Source organism: Rhinatrema bivittatum, chromosome 4 (genome assembly GCF_901001135.1).
Source record: "Rhinatrema bivittatum chromosome 4, aRhiBiv1.1, whole genome shotgun sequence".
In the NCBI taxonomy this organism is placed as follows: domain Eukaryota; kingdom Metazoa; phylum Chordata; class Amphibia; order Gymnophiona; family Rhinatrematidae; genus Rhinatrema; species Rhinatrema bivittatum.
In genome coordinates this window covers 323,782,100-323,801,895 of record NC_042618.1, presented here as the reverse complement: position 1 = coordinate 323,801,895, position 19,796 = coordinate 323,782,100, and the positions used below count along the sequence as shown (strand labels likewise).

At 43.5% G+C, this 19,796-nt stretch overlaps 1 protein-coding gene across 5 annotated transcripts in view; it reads right to left on the bottom strand.

Annotated features, from left to right (window-relative positions):
• Positions 1–19,796, bottom strand: part of ARHGAP44 (Rho GTPase activating protein 44) — a 413,328-nt gene that overhangs the window by 47,620 nt on the left and 345,912 nt on the right. For all 5 annotated transcript variants that reach the window (XR_003856511.1, XR_003856512.1, XM_029600314.1 and 2 more), the window contains exon 19: positions 498–643. Coding sequence is in view for 3 of the 5 variants with exons in the window: in XM_029600314.1 (XP_029456174.1) it covers positions 498–643 (146 nt within the window). In the remaining 2 variants the exon portion in view is untranslated. The remainder of the gene's footprint in view (positions 1–497; positions 644–19,796) is intronic.

Genomic DNA, 19,796 nt, shown 5'->3' with positions numbered 1-19,796 from the left:
TCTGCTGTCCTCTCTCTTCAACCAAAATCTGCACAGCATTATTACCCAGTCCCATGCACTGATAGGATGCATTACCCGGCCTGTGCTCTACATATATGGGAAGGGATATAAAATAAGTCGGAGAATAAAATTCCCAGGTAGTTCAAGTGAAGGCTCCTGGCACCAGATTCCAGCCCTGGTTCTGACTTAGCTGAAAGCCCAAAGGAGCAAGAGAAAACAAGTGAGCCAAAATATAAAAAAAAAAAATCTCATAATGATATGGCGTGAAGTGAAGGAACGCTGAGCTTGGTTCAGGTTACTGTGCTTTTTCAACCGTAATCCAATCTGACTGGCTACAGACTAAAAAAAAAAGGAAGATCCCATGGAAGAGTTTTGTGTTTGTGACTGTTTTTTGTTGCACGATCAGACAAATGAAAAGAGGAATTACCCTTTGCACCAGCCTCCCCTGACCAAGAATGATGCTCCTGCTCTCTAACATGACACCATGCTTATTATACCTTTCCTAAGTAAGTGGGGACTTTGATCCATGGACAGCTGGGTGCTGCATACTGCAGGCTGGATACCACTGGAGGACATCGCGTGGCTGGAACCTGGGCTTCCTTTCAACCCAGTCACTGGGGAAAGCTCTTTGTTTTTCAAAGTACTAGAAAGAAAGCAAATGGGGATAGGAAATAAACAAGTGTTAGTTACTTGTTTCTTAGATTCCTTGCTCCTTTCTTTTTTTTTTTTTTTTTTTTTTAAAGCAATCCATGCACATTTCCAGAAATATCAGCAGTCATCAGTAGGATTTGAAGTGGCTCTAGTTACAGGACAGCTGCCTTACTCTGTTCCTCTCGGTCTCCAACTTGTCCCCTGCTGCCTAGAGCATACTTTCCTAGGTTTATTTCCAACAAGCCCATTTCACTGCTGCATGAGATGTTGTGCACTGAAGTTTACATTTAAGTTTCTCAAAAAATGTATTATGATCTCCCAGGAACCTGGGGGAAGTCTCTCCTTTGGGGGCCTCGTGTGCTGGGGCATGAGCTTGTACAAAAACAAACTGCTAGATTAAAAGCAAATGTTCATGCACAGCAGCCACCAATGACAGAGTGTGCTCTGCAAACTCAATGTCACCTCGTTCTCAATTAAGCAGGCAGTTTTAATTTGTAATACATCTCAGGGTAAATTAGAATGCAGACTGTGTGGACACTGCTTCTGCTGCTTCACATACAAGTTGTAGTAAAATCAGATGGACAGACCAGGCAACACAACAAGGTGATAGGACAATAACCCCTCAAATCCCTGCTCCCTAAATTCTACCCCTTCAGTAAATACTGGAAGACTTCAGTCATTTTTTATATATATATATATATATATTTTTAATTAGAGGAGGGACATAATTTGGAGGTTAACTGCAGCTTCTTACCAGTCCATTTAATAAAGACTCCAGCAGCCTGACACACCAGTCCTTGAGCAATAGGAATGGGAACGCCACATTCATGCTGATGGCTTTCACTGCTCTGGCTATAGCTCCTGAGTGTGCCCGGGGCGGAGTATGCCAGATCTGTGGTAGACTTTTTAATAGCAAACCACTAGGAAAATTTGGTGTTTTGTCTTTCCTTTTTATTTTGAGAGATGGGGGGGGGAAAAAAGACAGGGCAACACTCCAGTTATGCTAGAAAGGGATCTGGTACTTTTTAAATACTGATTTTGAGATTTGCCTCTCTAGGAAACATTTTAGAAATGGGGAGAGCAATTGAGCCCCACCCTAGACATTGCAGTTTAGCTCCGTTGCCAGAAGGGAAATAAGCTGGGCTAGAGCAGAAAGACAGGATAACAGAAAAAGCCTGGGGGTCTATATTTTAACTTGGTCCTCGAGAATATCAAGTCAAAAGATTATCATATGAAAGTTAATGGTTTGAAAGCTCTTAAGAAGAAGAGTTGGAAGGAGATGTCTTAGTCTTCTACTGAAACAAATGTGCTTAAAGAAAAGCTGAAGCACAGGAAAGTAGAAAATGATACATATTATTAGCCAAGTACAGAAAGCAATATTAACTCTGCTATAGCGATCTGGTGTTTTTAATAGTGAGTGCAACAAAATCTTTCCGCAGTTTATTATTGATTTGTATGGCATGCAAATCTGAATGTTGTAATGTGTATGTGGGACTGCTATTTTAAACCACAGGAGAGTTTTCTTTATTTAGACATACTGCAAATCAGAGGGAAAGTAACATAGTACCATGGTAACATAGTAATGATGGCAGAACAGGACCAAATGCTCCATCCAGTGTGCCCAGCAAGCTTCTTATGGTAATATCTATGGCGCTGTATAGGTCACCCCCAGGTTTCTCTTAAGGGTAGTCTGTGCAGTTATCCTAAGCCTTATGATAAGGGTAGTCATTTTTACAAACAAAAACCAAGCAACTATCAAACCCATAAAAAATTTCTGCTAGCAACATTTTTACTGGGTGAGGAGCTTTCCTGAAAATTCCGGCATTGCTGACTTGCTTTGCTTTTGGATTTGGCCGTAGAAGCAGCCCTGTGCTTTTTCCCTTATGTCTGCATATCAGTACCCGCAGACCGTAAAAGTCAGGGCTCGTGTTGGTTGCCATCTGAATCCAATACCCCTTTTATTTCCTCCTCTGTCAAAGCAGAGAGTGATCCTTAATCTAAAGAGAAGGTGGAGCATTCTTTTTTTTTTTTTTTTTAAAGCAACATGCATAACCTGGCATAGTTATCATTTTTAGCCACTTAAACACATAGAGGGTCAATATTCAAAAGCCATTTAGACGGATAACTAGTTACCCTGCTAGAATTTAGCCGGATAAAGGCTATATATAGCCGGGTATGCCATTTAGACGGATAACTGTTAGGTTATCCATCTAAATGGCTTTTGAATATTGACCCTCTATGTGTTTAAGTGGCTAAAAATGATAACTATGCTAGTTACCCTGCTGGAATATAGCTGAATAAAAGAAGCGGCATTTTAGAGGCATTCTGAGAAGGGGCTGAGATATCCGGCTAACCTAGCTGAATGTTGGGTATATCGGCAAGATTAGCCGTATAATTTTAGACCTGCTCTAAAGTCATCCTTGTTGGTGGGTGAGTGGGTCCCTCGCTCCCGGCAGGGATGAATTTTCATCACCGGAGGGAGGGTAGGGTAGGATAGGGGTCCAGGGGCAGGTGGGATGGGTGTTTGGGGGGGGGGAAGAATAAATACTTTTAGACTGGGGGGGGGGGTTCAAAATGGGGGGTGTGGTGCAATAGACATTTAAAAACTGCTGAACCGGAAAAGGGTGCAAGGAGTGAGGGAGGACACAGATGGCCCATAAATGTATTTGAGGAGCGCTGGGCCAGCAATTCTAATTTATGAGAGGATGAGTGCAGTGAGCCCTTTGAATTTTTTTTGTATGTTTATCTTTTTTTGGAACTGATATAGTTCTACTTATCCGGACATCTTTTAAAGATATCCAGACAAGTAGCAAGTTATTCGGCTACATGTATCCAGCTAACTTTAAAATCCAATGGGCAATATTCAAACATAGCTGGTTAGGTTTTAAAGTTAGCTAGATACACGTAGCTGGATAACTTTATAATAGGAGATTGAGCAGAAGGTTTATCTCTCTGAATAGACCAGACAAGTTATCCTAAATTGTCCACTAAATGGCCTGCTGAATATTGACCTCAGAGAAATAAGGATGAGTAACAAAGCTGGTGCTCTGACCTTTAGTCCTACACAAGGAAAAAAAAACCCCCATTTCATTCTAAACAAATGAGAGAGGGGCACACCCAGGATAGAAATAGAGCTGTAGGATTAAAACTCCTGCAAGTTTTCGTTAAGTGCTTTTCCATATACTCAAAAATCACAGTAATAATTTGTCTGTGAAATTCTTGGAATCAAAGTAATTATTGCAAATTGCATTAAACTGTGTAGCAGCTCTGTCTCAAAATAAATATCCTCAGCATCCTAATTACAATTACAGAGTTTAAAGTGAAGGCATCTAACGGAGACCAGAGACAATTATTGATAGCAAATCACTTTGTAGAGAATGGAATTTCTACAAACATTTTTTTAAATGGTTTTCATTTTATTTTTAACTGCTGCTTTAGTAGTGCCAGATCCAGTGCAAAATATACTATTTTAAACACTTGCTTCATATAAAAGATCCCAAAAAGAGAAACACAGGGAAGAATACCTGGTGAAGCTGAGGGAGATGAAGAAAATAATCAGGAAAGCAAAAGGTCAAGCAGAGGAAAGGATTGCCAAAGAGGTAAAGAGAGGTGACAAAGCATTTTTCAGATATATCAGAGAAAGAAGGGAGGCCCAAAGTGGAATCGTGAAATTGAAAGGTGACAAGGAGAATGTGTGGAGACAGATGAAGAAATGGCAGAAATATTAAATACTTCAGTTCGGTATTCAGAAAAGAAAACCCTGGAGAAGGACTGCTGCTGGTTGACAAGACTGTAGATGGAGATAGGGTACATGAAACTCTATTTACAGAAAAGAATATATGGGAAGAGTTAGGAAAACTGAAGGTGGATAAGGCCATGGGGCCGGATGAGGTACATCCCAGGATACTGAGGGAGCTCAGAGATGTGCTGGCGAGTCCACTGAAAGTCCTGTTCAATAGATCCCTGGAAGCGGGAGTGGTGCCATGAGATTGGAGAATAGCGGTTATGATCCCGCTTCACGAGCGTGGTAGCAGAGAGGAGGCTGGAAACTACAGGTCGGTTAGCCTCACGTCAGTGGTGGGAAAATGGAGACGCTACTGAAGGAAAGGACTGTGAACAATCTACAATCCGGTGGGTTGCTGGACCTGAGGCAGCATGGATTCACCAGGGGAAGGTCCTGTTAGACAAATCTGATTGATTTTTTTGATTGGGTGACTAGAGAATTGAATCAAGGAAGATCACTAGATGTGACTTACTTGGATTTTAGCAAAGCTTTTGATACAGTCCCGCATAGGAGGCTTGTGAATAAAATGAAAAGCTTAGGACTCTGCGCCAAGGTGGTGGAGTGGACTACGAACTGGTTGACTGACAGGAGACAGCGTGTAATGGTAAATAGAGCCTACTCTTAAGAGAGAACTGTACTAAGTGGAGCGCCACAGGGATTGGTTATGGGACTGGTTCTATTCGATATCTTTGTGCGTGACATTGCGTAAGGGATAGAAGGTAAAGTTTGTCCATTTGCAGATGATACTATGATCTGCAACAGAGTGGGCACTCCTGAAGGAATAGAGAGAATGCAAAGTGATTTAAGAAAGCTTGAAGAGTGGTCAAAGACTTGGCAGCTGGGATTCAATGCCAAGAAGAGCAGAGTCATGCATCTGGGGTGTGGTAATCGAAAACAGCTGTATGTGATGGGGGGGGGTGAAAGACTAATGTGCACGGACTGGGAGAGGTGTGATAGTGTCTGATGATGTGAAGAAGGCAAAGCAATGTGACAAGGTGATAGCTAAAGCTAGAAGAATGCTGGGCTGCATAGAAAGAGGAATAACCGGTAAGAAAAAACAGGTGACAGTGCCCTTGTACAGGACCTTGGTGAGGCCTCATCTGTTCAGTTCTGGAGACCGTATCTGAAAAAGGATAGAGATAGGATGGAGGCGATCCAGAGAAGGGTGACCAAAATGGTGTGGGGTTTGTACAGGAAGAGTTATGAGGAGAGGCTGAAGGATCTGAATATGTATTAGAGGTGTGCATTCATTTTAGACGAAATAGGAAATATACAGGATATTTCCTATTTTGTCACTGTTCGGGGGGGGGGGTCCTGAAATGATAGGAAAAATTTTGTGTCGTTTTCTTATCATTTTGGGGGGGGGGGGGGGGGGGAGAAAGGTCACACAGAAAAAAATCCCCAAATCCACCCCAACCCTTCAGATCTAATTATTTACAATCCCCCACCCTCCTGACCCCCCAAAACTTGCCTAAATTCCCTGGTGGTCCAGCGGAGGTCCCGGGAGCGATCTCCCGCTCTCGGGCCGTCGGCTGCCAGTAAACAAAATGGTGCCGGTGGCCCTTTGCCCTTACCATGTGACAGGGGCTATCGGTGCCATTGGCCGGCCCCGTCACATGGTAGGAGCAATGGATGGCCCGAGCCATTTTTTTAAGATGCCGCCGGCCGTCCATTGCTACTACCATGTGACAGGGGCCGGCTAATGGCACCGATAGCCCCTGTCACATGGTAAGGGTAAAGGGCCACCGGCGCCATTTTGTGTAATGGCAGCCGACGGCCCGAAATTGGGAGATCGCTCCTGGGACCCCCTCTGGACTACCAGGGACTTTAGGCAAGTTTTGGGGGGGTCGGGAGGGTAGGGGATTGTAAATAATTAAATCTGAAGGATTGGGGTGGGGTTTTTTTTTCAGATCGGGACAGCCGAAAAAAAAAACCAAACAGTCAGAACCGCGGGAAACAAAATTTCCCGCGGTTCTACGATAACGAAACCGGAAACGATTGCCGGTATGATATACATCTTTAATATGTATACCTGGAAGAGAGGAGATGCAGGGGAATTATGAATCAGACATTCAGATACCTGAATGGCTTTAATGATGCATGTTCCTCAAATCTTTTCAGATGGAAAGCAAACAATAGAACTAGGGGTCACAATATGAAACTTCAGGGGGGGGATGATTTAGAACCAACATCAGGAAATATTTTTTCACAGAGAGGGTGGTGGATGCCTGAAATGCCCTTCCGGAAGAGATGGTGAAGGTAAAAGCAGTAAATGAATTCAAAAAGGCATGGGATAAACATTGTGGTTTCCTAAATGCTAGAGTTAGAAATTAAGGAAAGGGTGTTACATGTCCTTGCTGTGCAAGGCCCTCGCCCGGGCCTACTCACTCTGGGAGTTCAGCTGCCAGCTCCGGTTCACCTTCGCTTGCGGTGGTGAGCAGCTGCCTCCGTCCCCAAGTGCCTGCAGCCACCTCTCCCGCTTCTGACTCCTGTACGGTTCCTCCTGGCGCCCGGCGGGCCTCCCCGCGCGGGCTGCGGAGTGACGCCACCGCCCTGCTTTCTCCGGGCTCTGGCTTAGATGCGCACGCAGCTTGTGCTCTTTTAAAGGGGCTGCGGCGGGAAAGTAGCCTGCGGCTCCAGATGATGACATCACTGGGCCTCTGTATGAAAGGCAGGGCCCAGCCACTTGTTCCCTGCCATGGCAACAGGTCTCCACGTTTGTTCGTGTATAGGTTGCCCGTTCCTGGTTCCTGTCTTCATCTCGTTTCTGTCTTCAGTTCTCGTCCTTGTTTCTGGTTCCTGGCCCTGTGTGTCTCCTTGTCTACTCCTCGACCCTCGGACTGACTCTCTGGTATTGACCCCTGCATTGCCTGGACCATGCTCGGACTGATTCTCTGGTATTGACTCCTGCATTTCCTGGACCTCGCTTGGACTGATTCTCTGGTATTGACCCCTGCATTGCCTGGACTACGCTTGGACTGATTCACCGGTATTTGACCTCTGCATTGTCTGACCACGTTCTACCTATCTCCTGGCTCTGACCTCAGCTCTGTTCCTGGTACTGTGCCTTTCTGCCGCCTGCCCTGACTCCAGCTTGCCTTGGACTCGCCTGTCCTCTACGGACCTGGCCTCTCAGGCTTCCACCTATCTTTACCTGGATGTTCCCCATCTCCCTTTGTTCCTGTTGACGTCTAGGTTTTCGGAACCCTGCCTCGTCCGGTCCGTCCTCGGCCTTCCTACACCTCTGCTGGTTTCTGGTGTATCCTTGTCTACACCAACTGGGAATTGTCTCAGGGAGGCCCGCCTAAGTCCAGCCGGCTCCGGCACCCGAGGGCTCAACCTAAGGGGAATGTGGGCTGGTATTGGCGAAGCTCCAGTCGGCCTCCGTCTCTTAGCCTGCTCCGCCACCTGACTGTGGGGACCCGTAGGGCTTGCCCTGTGGGTCGCGCCAACCCCACCTCAGGCCAAGGGTCCATCATCAGCACAACAAAGGGTGCATGGAGCAGAAGCTTCTAATTCAAACAAAAGGCATCTTAGATGATTTTGATGCATGGGTATTAATACCCTTAACCAATTAGCATACATGATTTTGACGCAACTACAGCATTGCTCTCACCTTCGACGGTGAGTGGGGGGATACAAAAGGGGAATTGGATTCAGATGACAACCAACGCTGGGCCCTGACTTTTATGGTCTAGGTTACTGATACGCAGACATTATGGAAAAAGCGCAGGACTGCTTCTATGGCCAAGTCCAAAAGCAAGGCACATTCAAGCAGTAGCATTATTTGAATTATCAGGAAGGCTACTCACTCTGTAAAAATGTTGCAATCAGTAATTTTGTTGTAGATTTGACAGTTGCTTGGTTTTGTTTTTTAATATTACTACCCTTAACATAAGATTTGGGAGTAACCTTCATGAGTGGCAGTTACTACCATAAGAAGCTTGCTGGGCAGATTGATGGACTATTTGGTCTTTTTCTGCTGCCATTACTATGTTAATATGTCGTCTCATAAACATAGGAACGATAACTTTTAAACGGGTACATGGGCACACATATACACGTGTTTGTCGACTCGCACCCAGGGATGTGGGTATTTTATAACATATCTGTGTATATGTGTTCATGTTATAAAATAGGCTGATTGCACGCACATATGCGCTCAGTTTTAAGTGGGCGAGTGCCTATTCGTGCAAAGGCCGCTTCTACCTTATAAGCAGATTTTAGGAAAAAATTGGTTTATTGAGTAAGATGTTCCATCAACAGTTCGTATCAATTGACAAATTATCTGTACCATTGGTTTAGCCGAATTCAAGTGGTGAAAATGGTTATACTATCTAAATGGTTATATGTTCTACAAACTATGCCTTTATGGTTTTGAAGAAAGATGTCCTAGCTTGGATTCAAGTAATATCCAGTTTTATTTGGAACTGGAAGAAACCCCATATGAAATTTTCAGGGTTACAATATAGCATCAGAGAAGGGGGATTATGTTTGCTCAGCTTGTGAATTTATAATTCTACATGTTTATTTTGGGTGGCTAGAGATGGTTAAATAAGCAGGAAATTGTGACAGATCTTGCCGTAGATAAGAGTTTGATATTCCCATTAGCTCTCTCTTATATTTTACATGGTACAGTTGCAGATATACCACTGGGGGTGCGGGGTAACTAATTGCATCTACTCGTACTTCATGCGTGGAAATGGGTATGAAATAATTATGGTATACCCCTTTGAATATATATTTATCTGCCTATTGGGGTAATCAGAATTTTCAGCTGGGCCTGGATCATGGGATTTTTGGTACCTGGGAGGAGAGAGGCTGTGTGATTGGTCAACTGCTCACAGAATCTCGACAAGCAGTAATCACTTTTCAGACTTTGTGGGAAAAATTTCAGCTAGATAAACATTTTTTTATTTGCAAATACGTCATTATGTTGAACCTTTGCTGCAATGTCAGCGGAATATTTTTAAAGCATGTGGGTTTGAAGGGGCATTGGTGAAAACTAGGTATCAAACTGGTTTGATCTCTATATTATATAGATATAGGATAGGTACAAAAAGTATAGACCATCTTTTAGATCTTAGGTCTATCTCTTTTAGATCTTAGGTATCTTCTTGGAGGAAGATGATTTAAGTTCCTCTTTGGATTAGCTGAGTAAGCTATAAGGAAATTGCATTTCCCGAAGGTAAGCTTCGGGAAATGCAATTAAAAGTGATTCATAGGTGGTATTTTGCGCTGTTGCATGGTTTCAGAGTGCGAATTGCGCAAGAAAGAAAGAATTTAAATTGTAGGATGTTGGATGCGAATATTTTCATTGCTTTTGGAAGTGTGCAACTATTCAACAATTCTGGACAACTGTATTCACTCATATCCAAGTGCCTGTAACTAAAAACTCACCTGAGCTAAAAAATTCTAACGTATCCCTATCAATTAAAAAGCAGAATGAAAATACAAACAAAAAACAAACTTTGAAATGTTTGTATGCTAATGCCAGAAGTCTAGGAAGTAAGATGGGAGAATTAGAATGTATAGCAGTGAATGATGACATAGACTTAATTGGCATCTCAGAGACATGGTGGAAGGAGGACAACCAATGGGACAGTGCTATACCGGGGTACAAATTATATCGCAATGACAGAGAGGAGCACCCGGGAGACGGTGTGGCGCTTTATGTCCGGGATGGCATAGAGTCCAACAGGATAAACATCTTGCATGAGACTAAATGCACAATTGAATCTTTATGGGTAGAAATCCCTTGTGTGTCGGGGAAGACTATAGTGATAGGAGTATACTACCGTCCACCTGGTCAAGATGGTGAGACTGACAGTGAAATGCTAAGAGAAATTAGGGAAGCTAACCAAATTGGTAGTGCGATAATAATGGAAGACTTCAATTACCCCAATATTGACTGGGTAAATATGACATCGGTACATGCTAGAGATATAAAGTTCCTGGATGGAATAAATGAAATTTTTATGGAGCAATTGGTTCAGGAACCAACAAGAGAGGGAGCAATTTTAAATCTAGTTCTCAGTGGAGCACAGCATTTTGTGAGAGAGGTAACGGTGGTGGGGCCGCTTGGCAATAGTGATCATAATATGATCAAATTTGAATTACTGACTGGAAGGGGGACAGTAAGCAAATCCACGGCTCTCATGTTAAACTTTCAAAACAGAACCTTTGATAAATGAGAAAAATTGTTAGAAAAAACTGAAAGGAGCAGCTACAAAGGTAAAAAGTGTGCAAGAGGCATGGTCATTGTTAAAAAATACCATCCTAGAAGCACAGTTCAGATGTATTCCACACATTAAAAAAGGTGGAAAGAAGGCAAAACGATTACCGGCATGGTTGAAAGGGGAGATAAAAGAAGCTATTTTAGCCAAAAGATCTTCATTCAAAAATTGGAAGAAGGATCCAACAGAAGAAAATAGGATAATGCATAAGCATTGGCAAGTTAAATGTAAGACATTGATAAGCCAGGCTTAAAGAGAATTTGAAAAGAAGTTGGCCGTAGAGGCAAAAATTCACAGTAAAATCTTTTTTAATTATATCCGAAGCAGAAAGCCTGTGAGGGAGTCAGTTGGACCATTAGATGATCGAGGGGGTTAAAGGGGCACTTAGAGAAGATAAGGCCATCGCAGAAAGATTAAATGATTTCTTTGCTTCTGTGTTTACTGAAGAGGATTTTGGAGAGGTACCCATACTGGAGAAGGTTTTCATGGGTAATGATTCAGATGGACTGAACCAAATCATGGTGAACCTAGAAGATGTGATAGGCTTGACTGACAAAGTGAAGAGTAGTAAATCACCTGGACTGGATGGTATATACCCCAGAGTTATGAAGGAACTCAAAAATGAAATTTCAGACCTATTAGAAAACATTTGTAACCTATCATTAAAATAATCCATTGTACCTGAAGACTGCAGGATAGCTAATGTAACCCCAATATTTAAAAAGGGCTCCAGGGGCGATCCGGGAAACTACAGACCGGTTAGCCTGACTTCAGTGCCAGGAAAATTAGTGGAAAGTGTTCAACACATCAAAATCACAGAATATATAGAAAGACATGGTTTAATGGATCAAAGTCAGCATGGCTTTACCCAAGGCAAGTCTTGCCTCACAAATCTGCTTCACTTTTTTGAAGGAGTTAATAAGCATGTGGATAAGGTGAACCGGTAGATGTAGTGTACTTGGATTTTCAGAAGGCGTTTGAAAAGTTCCTCATGAGAGGCTTCTAGGAAAAGTAATGGGATAGGTGGCGATGTCCTTTCGTGGATTACAAATTGCCTAAAAGACAGGAAAATAGAGAGTAGGATTAAATGGACAATTTTCTCAGTGGAAGGGAGTGGGCAGTGGAGTGCCTCAGGGATCTGTATTGGGACCCTTACTTTTCAATATATTTATAAATGATCTGGAAAGAAATACGACAAGTGAGGTAATCAGATTTGCAGATGATACAAAATTGTTCAGAGTAGTTAAATCACAAGCAGATTGTGATAAATTGCAGGAAGACCTTGTGAGACTGGAAAATTGGGCATCAAAATGGCAGATGAAATTTAATGTGGATAAGTGCAGGGTGATGCATATAGTGAAAAATAACCCATGCTATAGTTACACAATGTTAGGTGCTACCACCCAAGAAAGAGATCTAGGCGTCATAGTGGATAACACATTAAAATCGTCAGTTCAGTGTGCTTCGGTAGTCAAAATAGCAAACAGAATGTTGGGAATTATTAGAAAGGGAATGTGAATAAAACGGAAAATGTCATAATGCCTCTGTATCGCTCCATGGTGAGACCGCATCTTGAATACTGTGTACAATTCTGGTCGCCGCATCTCAAAAAAGATATAATTGCAATGGAGAAGGTACAGAGAAGGGCAATCAAAATGATAAGGGGAATGGAACAGCTTCCCTATGAGGTTAGGACTTTTCAGCTTGGAGAAGAGACAGCTGAGGGGGGATATGATAGAGGTGTTTAAAATCATGAGAGGTCTAGAACGGGTAGATGTGTATCGGTTATTTATTCTTTCAGATAATAGAAAGACTAAGGGGAACTCCATGAAGTTAGCATGTGGCACATTTAAAACTAATCGGAGAAAGTTCTTTTTCACTCAACGCACAATTAAACTTTGGAATTTGTTGCCAGAGGATGTGGTTAGTGCACTTAGTATAGCTGTGTTTAAAAAAGGATTGGATAAGTTCTTGGAGGAAAAATCCATTACCTGCTATTAATTGAGTTGACTTAGAAAATAGCCATTGCTATTACTAGCAACAGTAGCATGGAATAGACTTAGTTTTTGGGTACTTGCCAGGTTCTTGTGGCCTGGATTGGCCACTGTTGGAAACAGGATGCTGGGCTTGATGGACCCTTGGTCTGACCCAGTATGGCATGTTCTTATGTTCTCTACCTGGGCAGGGAGCCCGGTTCCGCTAGATGCTTCTCTGGGCTTGCTCAATTTTTTTGATGACTATGATATGTCAGACCATCATTTGTTGATATTTGTTAGGAAGGCCTGTTGTTAAATTTAAAAAAATGTACCTTGGTGCCATTGATGAGTGAAGATCCCCCTACCTTAGAGCAATGAAGGACCCAAATGAATCAACTTTGCTTATGAGAAAGCTTTCTGTGTAAGTGGGATCTTAACAGATATGTGCGCCGACATTGCCCTTTTTCCCAGTTCGCCTATTTAAGGGATAGGCTTTCCAAACCTGCCTATTTTAATAGCCTTCCTTCCTTCCTTTAGCCCCGACCCTTAAAACCCAACTGATCTGTTTTTGTTTTTTTTTGTTTTATGACTTACACACCATCCCTAGCAGAAGTAAAGTTACTCAGTAGGGGACCCCGGTGTGCGCTTGTGCATGTAAGCATTTTTGCGCTAATTTCAATGTGAAGTTCAGGAGTGCCCATGCTTCGCCCAGACCACACCCATTCTCCACCCCTTTTTTGGAAAGACACTTTTGTGCGCACAGTGGGAGATATGCATGTATCTAGGCTTTTAAAATCTGCTCAACATGCACATCCCCTAATTTTCGTGTGTGCCAGGATTTTAAATGTCATATTTAAAAGTACCTCTGAGTTTCTTAGCAAAGCTAGCTGAAAGGTAGGGCCTTTTCATCTGCTGGATGCAGGAGCTGTCCATGACATTAGCTTGGGTCTGTGATTCTGCTAAAGTGGGCAAGTGAGCAACTATCGATGTCCTGCCTGGTGGACACAAGGTGGATACGCCCGGAGCCTGAGAAGCCAATGCAAACTATTTTAGCACTTTTAAACCAGGGCTGAAAGTGCTATAGCAATGGTTCAATCTGTCCATCGGCCTGGCGACATGATAATCTCTGTGAAAATGCACTGATTGGTTCCAAACTTGGGAGGGGCAGGAAGAGGAGGGGGAAGGCGGAGCATGGCACCAATCCTAATGAAAATGACCTTGATCTGATAGGGGTGAGGACAGTTTCAGTAGGGTCAAAGTTGAAACGTGCTAGAAAATCCCTGCATAAGCCTGGCTTTCACGCTCTTCCTTGTCTAAACTACAGTTTAAGGATCTTCTTTGCACCTGGCTGAATGCTGAGGCTGCCCTTTTATCCTCCAACCTTTTTAGAAAATGTCTTTTCCTCTTCTCTCTCATTTAAAAACTTCTGTTTCCCTAAACATTCCTATACATCAAACACAAAACTCTTTATTAAAGCCTGAACAACAAGATCTTATGCATGCAGAATATGAAAAGAGAAAGATGGATGAAATAAATTATCTGGGATCATGCATGCCACCACGGGACAGCTCTTCAAGTCGTACCACCTAAGAGGTTCAAAATAACAACCTTGGCTATGTTTCTTCCTTTCATGCAATTTTTAAGTTTCCTTTTTTTTATCCTAATAACTTTACCTTCTTATGTTTTTGGATTGCTTTTTTGTGTGTGTGTAAATGAAAGGTGTGTGCATCTCTAACCACAGTTCTACCCTGCGTTAAATAACCTTCTTTCCATCTATCTGCTGTTCAAGCTGTGCTCATGCTCTGCCTGTGCCAGTGCGAGGTCTACTTGGGATTTTGATGAGGATGACTCGAGCAGTGCCAGTTTAAAAAAAAACAAAAATCGGTGCTTATTCTAATGGTACTACCTCAAAATGGCACCTTGACTTAGGAGAGAAGAAAAAGCAGGATCAGTATAGATCTTTTAACTTCCCAGTGAAACCCAAAGCCTTGCTAATAAGGCTGCTTTAAGAAGGAATCCTGTGGCATGGTGATAGGGGAACGGAGAGGAAGAAGTATTCAGCTGAAGGACATCAGAACACAGGGCATTTTTTACCTGGATATCAAAGGGTTAATGCACGTTTTGCAAAATCACTGAAAGCATCCATGAAAATCTGTCGGGAGCTCTCCCTGAAGTCTTACAATATCTTACATAGTACCAAATATACTAAGCATTTTTCCATGACTACAAAATAGGACAAATGTTTTAGTACATCTGGCCTATAGTTAGGTTGAAAGACGACTAAAGGACCACTGAGTCCAACCTTCTCCTGATTGCCTAGCAGCTCTCTCTATGTGGTAATCTAGGGCAGTGTTTCTCAAGTCAGTCTAGGAATATACTCCTGCTAGTCCTGGTTTTCAGGATTATCCACAATAAATATGCACGAAAGAGATTTGCATGCAATGGAGACAGCGCATGCAAATATATGCCATGCATCTTCACTGTGGATAGCCTGAAAAACTAGACTGGCAAGGGAGCTTGAAGATCGGCTTGAGAAACATTGATCCAGGGGACGGCACGAAACACTGTGGACTTGTAACCAGTTCTGCGGCAGCGACAAACTATATCCTGATACCCACCAATACCTCTTTCCACCAAAAACCTGCCTAGTTTATTTTTTTGACCTGAGTTAGTGGCCACAGCCATAACTACTACTGCTGATAAAATGCAATACAATATTTGTCCTACTCATTTTCTCCATTCATTTTCAAAATGTGTCAGCTATAATGATTTCCTAGAAAAATACAGATTTTGAGTGTTTATTTAAGGAACAACCTTGGGAGATGATACCAAATTACTTAATTAGGTGCACTAGATAATAGTTAATTTCCAGAGCATCACAGTTCTAAGAGCAAAAAATCAGGATATGTGTGCCTGGTCTTTACACATGGATATGCAAATAATGACATGGAAGCACTCTTAAATGCATAAAATTTCAGTTATTCCCTACATTTGGCTGATATTATATCACTCTAAACTTGATCACTTGACCCGATAATATCAAATATTTCCCTTTACAGCAGTTAATAGCTCTGTAGCAAGTAACAATTGATAATGACATCATCAAATTGTTTTACTGAATCATTGCATTTAAAATGGTCTTTTATATAACAAATGCAGGCTGCCACTATTGCTCAAAACTAGAATAATTTTGAACCCTTCAGATGAAAAAGTGCTATATGTATCTATTCATACATCTTAGTTTTTTTTAACTTCATGGTCTCTTGCATTACAGAGTCTAATAGCCTTATCTTATTTTACTACTCGTTTCCAGCTTCATGGTTTCTTTTGTTTTTAAAACAGCATTACATCAGTGTCTTAAAAGCACATACTGTGTGTGATTGATCAGATACTGAATAAATGGTGAAAACATACATTTAGGAAATACACTGTGATTATATAAAATCTGGGCACATCTTCCTATGGAGCCCGGTTGGTTGAATTCTGATGGTAAAAATGTACTACAATTACACTCTTTGTGGCTTAGAGACTGCTGAATTCAGATACAGGATGTAGCGCTGCACCTCACTATGTTCCATTTCTATGTGATGGTTATGATAAAACAAAGTACTATAACAATTAAAGAGCTGCCCATAAGCATTATAATTTGTATTTATTTATTTCATTTTAGGTTCCACCTTTCAGACTATCCCTTGGATAGAGCAGAGTTGCTTACCTGTAACAGGAGTACTCCAAGGACAGCAGGATGTCAGTCCCCACAAGTGGGGTGACATCATCTGATGAACTTTGACTGTGCCTCACTGAGCATGCCCAGCATGCCAACATACCATGAGCCCATGTGGGGGCCCCTTCAGTCTTGTCCCTTAGCATAGCAAGAAGAAGCCAATTCCAAGGGGAGGTGGGTGGGTGGGTTTTGTGAGGACTGACATCCTGCTGTCCTCGGGGAATACCTGTTACAGATAAGCAACTCTGCTTCTCTGAGGACAAGCAGGGTGGCAGAACTTACAAGAGAGGAATTCCTGGCTATAGACTGCTCCAAACAAAAAAGGGGAGTGTTAACGGGTACAAAAGTAATTTTGGTGGTAACAAGCTTTCTTCCATTTGATCTTATTTATGAAGGGCAGTCAAGAACAAAACCAATGGGCCCTAGGAGGGAATGGAGTTGCGCTCTACACTTGAAACAAATTTCGCAGGACAGACTGGCCAAATCTACAATCATGTCAGCCATCCCTATCCAAACAGTAGTGAGATGTGAATATGAGGAGAGAACTCCACATTACAATTTTGCAGATCTCCTCCATTGGGACTGATCGTAGGTAAGCCACTGATGCTGACTTGGCTTGGACAGAGTGAACCTTGATATGGCCCATCAGATTCAGGCCCATCTGGACATAACAGAAGGAAATCCCCACCTTGGCATTACAGAAGGAGACACTATCTGTTAACTAATTTGCTAAAGCCTGTTTGGCAACAGCTATCCCTAGTTTGTTGGTGTAAAAGAAACAAAAAGCTGGGTGTTTTTTCTATGGGTTTCAGTCCGCTCCAGATAGAAGGTCAAGGCTCCCTTGAAATACAAATTGTGCAGTATTTGTTCACCTTGGTGGATATGTGGCCTGGGAAAAAATGTTGGAAGGACAAGTGACTGGTCAAGATAGAATTCCAACACCACCTAAGAATGGGTGTGCAAGATCACCCTATCATGGAAAAACTTGGTATAAGGTGGATAAGTTACTAGAGCCTGGGGCTCACTGACTCTGCACTGAAGTGACCACTACCAAATATATGACCTTCCAGGTTAGGTACTTCAGGTCACATGAGTGCAATGGCTCAAAGGGAGCTTTCTCTAGCTGGGCAAAACTATGCTGAGATCCCTAGGCAACCCTGCATATACTGCATAACCAAAGGCTGTACCGAGATAGGTTACCTTCTACATGCTGGTGATACGTGCCAGTTACACTAAGGTAAATTTTTACTAAGTTGGTCTTGAGACCAGAATCGGATAAATGTAGAAGGTACTCAAGTAGTTTTTGTATGGAGCAGGAGAAAGGATGCAGGGTCTTCTGCTCAAACCACAGGGCAAACCTCTTCAATTTAAGTTCATAGGACTTTCTAGTGGAATCCTTTCTTGAAACTAACAGATTCCGAGACACATCGTCTGATAGATCAAGGTGTTGCATGGTCAACCTCTCAACATCCTGATAGTGAGAGCCAGGGACCTGATATTGGGATGGCACAACCTGCCCTGATCCCAAGTGAAGAGGTCTAGGTAAATCCCCAGGCTGATCAGTTCCCTTATGGACATCTCTCTGAGTAGTGAGAACCATATCTATCGTGGCCAAAAAGGCTTTGAGAATCCTGGTCCCCTAGTTTTCTTTCAGCTTCAACAAAGTCTTGACATGTATTGGAGGATACGCATACAGAAGGCCTCTGTCCCAATATAGTGTAAAAAGAGCTCTAAGGCTAATTAAAACTGTGGAAAATATGATTGCCACCTCCCAGTCCAGGGATCATGTTGCGACCGCTCTTGCTCACCTATTGCTTGACTACACTGACTCCTCTGGGTCGACTCGCGGCCTCCGCCAGCTATCGCCGACCTACACGCCTTGTTTCCCGGGCTCCCCCTGGATGGTGTGGAAGCTGCCAACCGTCATCTTGCCCTCGGAGTCCCTTAGGCGCACGCGCTACCTGGCCAGTCTTATGTACGTCATGGCGGAAAACTCGGGGGCATCCCCCTCGGATGATGTAATTCCTCAAGGACTTTTAAGCCGGCTGGCCCTGCCTACCTATGACTTGGCAACGAGTTCCCTCATTACTGAATCCGCATCGCTCGCTACAGACTCTTGTTCCAGCTTCCGTGGCGTGAGACGTTCTGGGTACCCACTCCTCGGGGGCCCTTCCTGTCTTTGGCTATCCACTCCTCGGAGGGCCTTCCGCCTAGGACTTCTGCCTCCTCCGTTCCCCAGGGCCTTCTCTGGAACTATCACTCTGCTACAGTGAGTACCCCACTCTGTGGACCATTGCCGTACCATTGCTACTGAAGAACCCTCATCGGTGTACTCTGCTCTGCAGACCATTGCCGTACCATTGTTACTGAGGAACCCTCATCGGTGTACCCCGCTCTACGGACCCTTGCCGTACCATCGCTACCGTGGACCCTCACTGGTGTACCCCGCTCTGCGGACCATTGCCGTACCATCATCTACAGAGGTCTACTCCGTGGGTGTACCCCACTTCACAGACCCTGGGGGCACCCCAGCCCCTGTGTGTCTTTCTCCCACACTCCCCGCTCTGCGGGCAGTGTTACTCTACTTCTCTAATAAAGATTCAAGGACTCTCTAGCTAAAACTAGTGTCAGCTCCCTGTGCTGATGTTCCGTGACTCCACCACCAAGAGTCACTCCCTCTAGCTTCCTCTGCCTCTCATTTCTGCTCTCTCTCTCCAGCACCTGTTGCTCTACACTTCACTTAGCTGAGACCTCGCCTCCCGACGGTGAGGCTCACGGGGCTCTTCCCAGTGGGCAGTACCATCTCTCACCTCGGCCCAGGGCACACATACACACAAATCCTAACAGATTGCCAAGTCCATGGACCCGGCCAGGCCTCGGCACTCCAGGCCATCCCTGGCCTGGCCCAGCGAATTACAGAACAACAAAGGATTCTGGAGACTTTGGCTAATGCCATCAACCAATTGAACACTTGGATGGACTCCACCTCAATGCCTGCCAAGCCTAGTCCTGCTTCACATGTGTCACCATTCCGGCCTACAGTGGCTCTGCCGGCACCTCCTCATTTCGCAGGTGACCCTTTAATGTGTAGGGGCTTCTTGAACCAGTGCAACATGCACTTTTCATTACAACCTGCATATTTTCCTGATGTTGTTTCCAAGACAACGTACATCCTATCCCTCCTGGATGGAAAGGCGTTAGCCTGAGCATCACCCCTTTGGGAACGAACGGATCTGATCCTTCAGGACATGCCAGGCTTCCTCGCTCTATTTCAGTCTGTATTCGATGACCCAGTTCGAAAGGCCATCTCTGGATCTATGCTCCTGCATCTGCAACAAGGTTCTAGACCTCTGACTGATTATGTAATTGAGTTTAGGATTCTCTCCTCTGAATTGCACTGGGATCTGGGCTGCCTGCATGTTATA